General features: G+C 42.3%; 1 protein-coding gene across 1 annotated transcript; it reads right to left on the reverse strand.

The window, feature by feature from the left end:
* Window positions 1-2276: 2276 nt before the first annotated feature.
* On the reverse strand, window positions 2277-5679 carry KLF2 (KLF transcription factor 2). Its single transcript, XM_075315089.1, has 3 exons — window positions 5314-5679; window positions 3837-4719; window positions 2277-3603 (listed from the first exon to the last, which is right to left on the reverse strand). Exons 1-3 carry the CDS (start codon window positions 5383-5385, stop codon window positions 3428-3430), a joined length of 1131 nt encoding a protein of 376 aa, XP_075171204.1. The 5' UTR covers window positions 5386-5679; the 3' UTR covers window positions 2277-3427.
* Between the last annotated feature and the right edge of the window lie 1786 nt (window positions 5680-7465).

Raw genomic sequence — 7465 nt, forward strand, 5'->3', positions numbered from 1 at the left:
TATTAAACACAAATACAGGGCTATATTATTACACTGCAAGATCTTTTAAGACCGGCATATCAACCAAGTAGTGAATAAGTCAAACATGCATGATATTCATGAACATGGCCCAGTAAGGCTGCTTTCACACCTCCGGTTTCTGCAATGCGGCACAATCCGGCACTTTGCAGCAAAATCGCAACAGTTTTTTTTTTGCTGCCGGTTGCGTTTTTTCTGCATAGACTTTAATTAGTGCCGCATGGCCTTGCGTTCCATCCGTTTTTTGCCGCATGCGGCAGATTTAACCGATGCGGCGGCCGGATGGAAAGTTGCCTGGCACGTTTTTCGTGCGGCAAAAAAACCCGCATCGCGCCGCATTCGGCCGATGTGGCGCATTTTTCAATACATGCCTATGGCGGCCGGATGCGGTGCGGCAAAAAAACGCATCCGGCCGCCGCATGCGGGTTTTGCCACCGCGCATGCTCAGTAGCATGCCGCAAGCGACAAAAACCGGACGGGCTGCATGGGAAAAAACTTATGCAAAGGATGCGGTGTTTTCACCGCATCCGTTGCATAGCTTGCACAGCCGGATTGAGCCGCACAGCTCAAGCCGGATGTGTGAAAGCAGCCTAAAAAAGGAACATGATGCCAGCTGTACAGGCTCAGACTGGCCCTCAGGGGAACAGGTGGCTCTTTGTGGGCTGGTACTGTACTGGTGTGAACCTCTTACCTTCCACATGTAGTGCTTAGTACAAAAGGGGTTCTCAAGTGAAAACAAGCTATCTGCATGATAAACAAAACCACTGCAACCCACAGGAACATCTGAAAAAACAGGGAAATATTTACCCCAATTAGAATGGATCAGTGCACCTGCTCAACTACTGCTATATTAATTCCCTTTGGGAGAATCACTGCACTCTTTTCTATTAGCCCCATAGGAAAGGAATGGAGTAGCAATAAGGAATCTGATCTGCCATGCAATTTTGTTGGAGGGATAAAAAAAAAAAAAAAAAAAAAAAAATTGACTAATCAGCAGTAACTTGTATTACCTGGACAACCCAATTCAAAACACCAACAAAATGCTGGTCAGTGTTTTAGTAAAACAGATAAAATGTTAAATAACAGACCCATTCACTTTAATGGGCAGGTTTTTTTTGCATAAATTAAAAACATACCATGTCCTTCAGGGAAGAAAACCATAACACAGAAGACATGTAATGACGATAATGGGTATATGTGCAAAGACATGTAGAGAACAGACGCAAAAAAAAAAAAAAAGACAAAAAACACCATAAGGCTATGCTCACACAGTGCATCTTCTACTGCATTTTTTTTTAGGTCACAAAGATGCACCTAAATGCATGCATTCCCTTCTCCCAGCATTTGAGCCCTTCCAGTCAATAGATTTGACAAAAAAAAAAAAAAAAACTGGGCAAAAAAATGCGGTAAAAAAAGCATTTTTTTATGCGTTTTTGCCGTGGGTGTTTTTTTGGAGGACAAAAACAACATCTTTGTGGTTTGGAAAAGATGCAGTGTGTGAACATAAGACTACATGTACAATGCAGCTAAGACATCCCACTTCAGGACAAGTAATAGGGCTTCTGTGGCACAATCCCTTACCACAAGTACAGCTACTTGTAGCACTTAATGAAAGGACCACATTAGGAAAGCTAAGGGGCAATTTTGTGAAAAATAGTTCAATTATACACACATACACACACACACACACAGTGTAAGAGTAAATGGTAGTGATGAACTAGCTTTCTTCCACAAATACTACAGAAGTATTTACCTTTAGTGTAATTTAAGAATTATGGTGATTCATTTCACACCTACACAATTTGATATAGGTGGTATATCAACCATGTCACTAGCCAGATCAAAGTGACTGTTTTTAATGAGTCAGCTAGGTAAGCTTTGAATGAGTCATTCAATAAAAATATACATATAAAAAAAAAAAAAATATAAATCCTCCCATCACTGATTGAGCTTCCATTAGGATCAGATCTAGCTGCAATACTCCAATATAAGCAGCAGGTGGCAGAATTTAGACAGGTGTATTGGGAAGATTTGAGAGCAGTAACTTAGTGATCACACATTTGGGATTCAGCTAGTGTTTTATTTTATTTTTTTTTTGGGGGGGGGGTTAACCAGCAGTGATTTAATTTTAAACACAGATCAACCTGTACATTTACAACTGGTTGAGAACTGAAAGAACAATTTTGAAAATTGATTCTTAACCATTATAAATGCTGATCTTTAGCAAAAAAAAAAATAAAAAAATCCCAAACACCCACTTGTGCCCCCATATGTATAGACATAAAGCAATACTTTTTTTAACTTTTTATTTTAAAAAAACAAAATGCACATCAATGGAAATTTGTTCCCTCATTTTTAAACAAAAACAGCAAAACGCCATTTGTCATCCTATGTACACTATACAACAGTATTTACAAGTCTTCATAATTACATAAATATTTAATATAAAAGACATTTTTTTTAGGCAGGACGTCTAGCCCTGCAGTTTTTATAGTGTAACATTGCAAATACTCTATATAAAATATTCCATAGGGAAGGGGGGAAATCTTAATGCAATCCATATATTTAACAGAACACTATCAAGTATGCAAGTGTTTATCCTGTCAAAGGAAATATGACATCAAGATATGGCAGTTTCATACAAACGTTGTCTTGTAGTAGGCAGTTACAATCAAGTTAAACAATGGAATGTCAAGAAAAATACATACATTCACTGCACTGTAAGTTACCAATGTGAATACTTCTGAAATGCCTTCCCCAACTCACAAACATTACAGTCTTTAACAACTGATCCCATTCATTATCTATACTTTAAGGGAAAGAGCATACTGTAGTGACTGGACCTGGGATAAATTGGCACTGGTTGAAAAATTCAGAAGATTTCAAATACATAGCGCTATACTGCATAGTGATTGGGAATAGTAACCATTCATGTTTGGATTATTGATAATGAATCCCAAAGTTCATCACGTATAACAAACCTAATGCAAAGGGGAGCCAAGCATTTTCTTATATCAGAATAGAAGTAAGCATTATCCAAACACAGTTACTAGTCGGCCATCACTATGCATCACACAATGCAACAGCTACATTAATTTTCTCCACGTTTAACATTCAATGCCCTGTGAAATGCTGTTTGCTGCTATTAAAGCAAGCAAAGGGTTAATCAATGATTCCAGATTTATCTATAGATAAGTCTATATAAACCCCATCCATGAGGTGTTCCAGTTAATGCGCAAGTTCAAGTTACTAGGTCCAGCCTTTGTCAAAAAAAAAAAAAAAAATCAAGTTTTTCCATGCAAAGGTCCACTAGAGATGCAGGGGGGAATCTATCTGCCCGTGCAGTACCAGCTGTGTAGTATGACCCGAAGCAGTTCATGTGCCACACTGAATAGTTTTAGTCCAAGAGTTATATATGCCTCTTCATGTGCAGGGCTAAGTGGTCTGAGCGGGAAAAGGCACGGTCACACATGTGACACTGGAACGGCCGATGACCAGTGTGTTTGCGGAAGTGGCGTGTAAGCTCATCAGATCTGGCAAACTTCCATCCACATCCTTCCCAGTTGCAGTGATAAGGTTTTTCACCTGGAGGTAAGAAGAGACAAAAGTTTAGTTACCATTCCCCAATCATCCATCATGCAGTCAATGGACATTGTGAATATATGGCCTGATTAGTAAGCCCATAGATTTAGTTTCGCTGCCCGGCAAAAAATTAACAGAATCCCCAATATGCCATTTGCACTTTAAGTTTTAAACAATGTTCTCATTAATCTAGAGAAATTATATAGTACATTAGTGGCAATAGATTTTCTACTTACCAGTATGGGTCCTTAGATGAGCCTTGAGATGAGAGCTCTTCGTGTAGGTCTTCCCACAACCAGCATATGAGCAGGTATGCGTAGCGGTTCTTTTTCTGGGCCATGATCTGCGCCCCCTCTTTGGTTTGGAATCCAGAATTTCCAAAGGAGAACATGGAGGAGATATGACCCCTCTGGCAGTAGACAAATGCATAGGTAGATTGTCCTCAAACATGCTAAATTGTGAAGCTCCTTGATACTGGTTGGAAGGCGGATGATGGAAAGCAGTTGTATTATAAGCATGGCTGTATGGCATTGCTGGATGGCACATCAACTGTGTTTGACAGCCAGTTATCAAGTCATCTGGGTTGTGCGGTGGTGTGCCTCCCAACTGTGGAGAATTTGCCAGTCTTGGTTGTTCATATGCCATCATGCAAGCGGCACTACCTTCCTGCTTAATTTTGGGACAGGACTGAGGTACTGAGCCCATAGTAGGTCCATAAGAGTCCATTGTTGGTTCAGTTTTAACGGTGTCTGGAAAATCAAAGTTTTGAGTCACAAAAACCCTACGTGGAACACTGTTGGCATGACAGTAGGTGTCCACATCAGGTCTCATGAACTCAGACATAATGCTAGATGAACTGTAAGGCGGTGGCATGTGATCTGTGCTGTAGCCCCCTGAAGAAGGAGTTGTTTGGTAGTAAGAGCAGATTTCAGCAGGAGCCAGGGAATAATCTCCACAGGTCTTGACATCCTTGTCAGAGTCCATGGACAGCACAAAGTCTAGCAGATTATTCAAGTCTTCATCCTCTTTCTTGGAGCCTGTGAGATCTATGTCCTGTATTACTTCATGGACATTAAGGCTGGAATAAGAACACTTGGATTCATAAACACTTTTCCATTTCTGTGAAAGGATTAAAAAAAAAAAATCTTGGTTAGACTACACAGTACAGATATGAAGATATGAATGCAGAGATCACACATAAATCATGTCTAGCAGAACATTAACTTGATCCACCTGCAGCACAACTCCAGCAGCCACAAACTGTCAGCTGTAAAACTGATTGGAATGAAATATTGGATCACCCGAGGAATCATCCCTGCTGCAGACCCATCTGATCATCCCTGCTGCAGACCCATCTGATCATCCCTGCTGCAGACCCATCTGATCATCCCTGCTGCAGACCCATCTGATCATCCCTGCTGCAGACCCACCTGATCATCCCTGCTGCAGATACCCACCTGATCATCCCTGCTGCAGATCCCCACAGATGTGATCGCTGCTGCAGTACTAGCTGATTAGCAGATCTTTCTGATCAATTATGCCAGGTCTCCACAGATGTGATCGCTGCTGCAGATCTATCTGATCATTAGCAGATTTGTCTGATCCACAGATGAGATCACTGCTGTAGATCCATCTGATCAGCAGCAGATCTAAGGAGCCCCGCACCTGCCCTCACCTGCCCACGTGTATCTCGCCCACCGGCTGGATACTTACTTCCTGCAGCCACTTCTCTCTCGGGTTTGCAAATGTGGAGAAAGAAGGAAGGATGGTCTCCACTAGAGCCATCGCGGTGTTCCCTAAATCCGGGTCAGATTGCCAGAACCGGCAACAACAAAAAAGAAAAAAAATTAACAAAAAAGTTGCACTAAGTTCCAGTATTACACCTCTCAGAAGAGAGGTCCGTCCGTGCAGCAGCGATAACTAAACTTTCCTTGCAGTGAGAGGGGGGCCTATATTATAAATAAAGGCACAGGGGGCATGCACCAAACCAATTGCAAGGAGAGGAGGAAATACGTTGAGGATGAGGAGGCTGAGCGCTCAGTGGAGCCTAAATTTAGCAGCACTATATAAACCGTTCAGTCCAGAGCAGTCTGCGACTAGAGGAGCAGCTCAGGGAGCCCTTTAAAGTGTTAGCCCCGCCCCTGAAAGCCGTCACTAAGCAACATTATTGTGTAAACACAAGCTCTGACGTGTGAGGGAGCCCCGGGCTCTAAAGCCCGCCTTTTTTTTTTTCTTCTGTTGCGCGTGTGTGAATTCGAAAGGACTTGTCAGTTCTGACAGAAAATGCAGAAGGGGAAAGAGCTGATACACGTGTAACCAGCTACTTTTCTGTTTGCATGCCATACTGTAGTAGTGGACAGTTCATGCAGGAGAATGCAGTTCAGGCTTCACATCATACTTTGCACATTCAGAGGGCTCTGTTTATTTGGCAGGGGCCAAAACCTGTACTCTCCCTCAGTTCAGGCATTTTTTTTTTAATATGGGCTAGAGTCATATTAAGCCATAACCAGGAGTTGGTAAAAAGTACAAAAATGGTGCATGTGTTCGGGTGTCCGTCTGCAGAAAACGTATATGTGCAAAAATGGCACAAAACAGCGCACGCTAACGCAGTGTGCTCCATTACAGTGAATGGCCCTGCCGGGCGCATGCGTCCGGAACACGCTTTGCAGAGTGGGGGGAGGGGTGGTTCGAACGGATGCTCCGACAGGACCTGTGGACGTAGGGAAAAACGCAATCTGAAAGGAGCCTTATACTTTGACCTAACTAAGGCCGGTTTCACACATCCGGCTTTTCGCCGGTTTGTCGGATCCGGCGCTCTCCCGTACAGACAATACAGTACAGTGACAGCGCTGTAACTTCCGGGTCACATGCGCCGGTCACATGACAGCATGTGACCGGCGCTTGTTGCGCTGTCACTGTACTGTAGTCACTGTATGGGAGAGTGCTGGATCCGGCAAACCGGCAAAAAGCCGGATGTGTGAAACCGGCCTTATACTGTTGTAAAAAACTCAATGTGTGCACATCACATTACAAATACTGAGGCAAAAAAAAAGTCAAATAGTCCACATGTGCACGTGGCCTTACAAATACTGAGGTAAAAAAAACAAATACAGGTGTGCTTGCGACTTTAAAAATACTGAGGTAAAAACTCACCAAAGGGTACGCTCACACGAGCGTATGAATAAGACGAGTGCAATGCAATGAGTTGGAGCAGATGGTCAGCTTTTTTCTCATTCAGATTCTGGATGAGAGAAAAATCGCAGCATGCTGCAAGTGTATGCCAAAATCGTCCAAGACTCGCCAATACAAGTCAATGGGTGTGAGAAAAAAATAGACGCCACACGGACGGCACCCTGATCATCCTAGTGACGTCCATTTTTATGTATACATTACTATCATGAAGCACAGAACACTGTAAATTACTAATAGCTGCTGAGAAAAAAAACGGATTGCACACTGACAGCACATGGATGAAAAGTGAAAAAAAATTGTCCTACTCTCCTGGATGAGAATGGGACCGTTTTTTCATACGTTCGTGTGACTCCAGCTAAATACTCAATGTGTGCACGTCGCCTTACAAATAGAGGTAAAAATAGCCCACTTGTGCACCTGGCCTTACACATACTGAGGTAAAAAAAAAAAAAAAACTCACCAAATATTCAACTTGTGCACCTGGGCTTACATATACTAAGGTAAAAAAACAAATACATGTGTGCACGTGGCCTTACATATACTGAGGGAAAAAAAAACCCAAACCCACCAAATACTGAACTTGTACACGTCACCTTACAAATGCTGAGGTAAAAAACTCACCAAAACTCAATATGGGCACATGTCTTTACAAATACTAAGGTTAAAAAACCAA

Source organism: Anomaloglossus baeobatrachus, chromosome 1 (genome assembly GCF_048569485.1).
Source record: "Anomaloglossus baeobatrachus isolate aAnoBae1 chromosome 1, aAnoBae1.hap1, whole genome shotgun sequence".
In the NCBI taxonomy this organism is placed as follows: Eukaryota; Metazoa; Chordata; class Amphibia; order Anura; family Aromobatidae; genus Anomaloglossus; species Anomaloglossus baeobatrachus.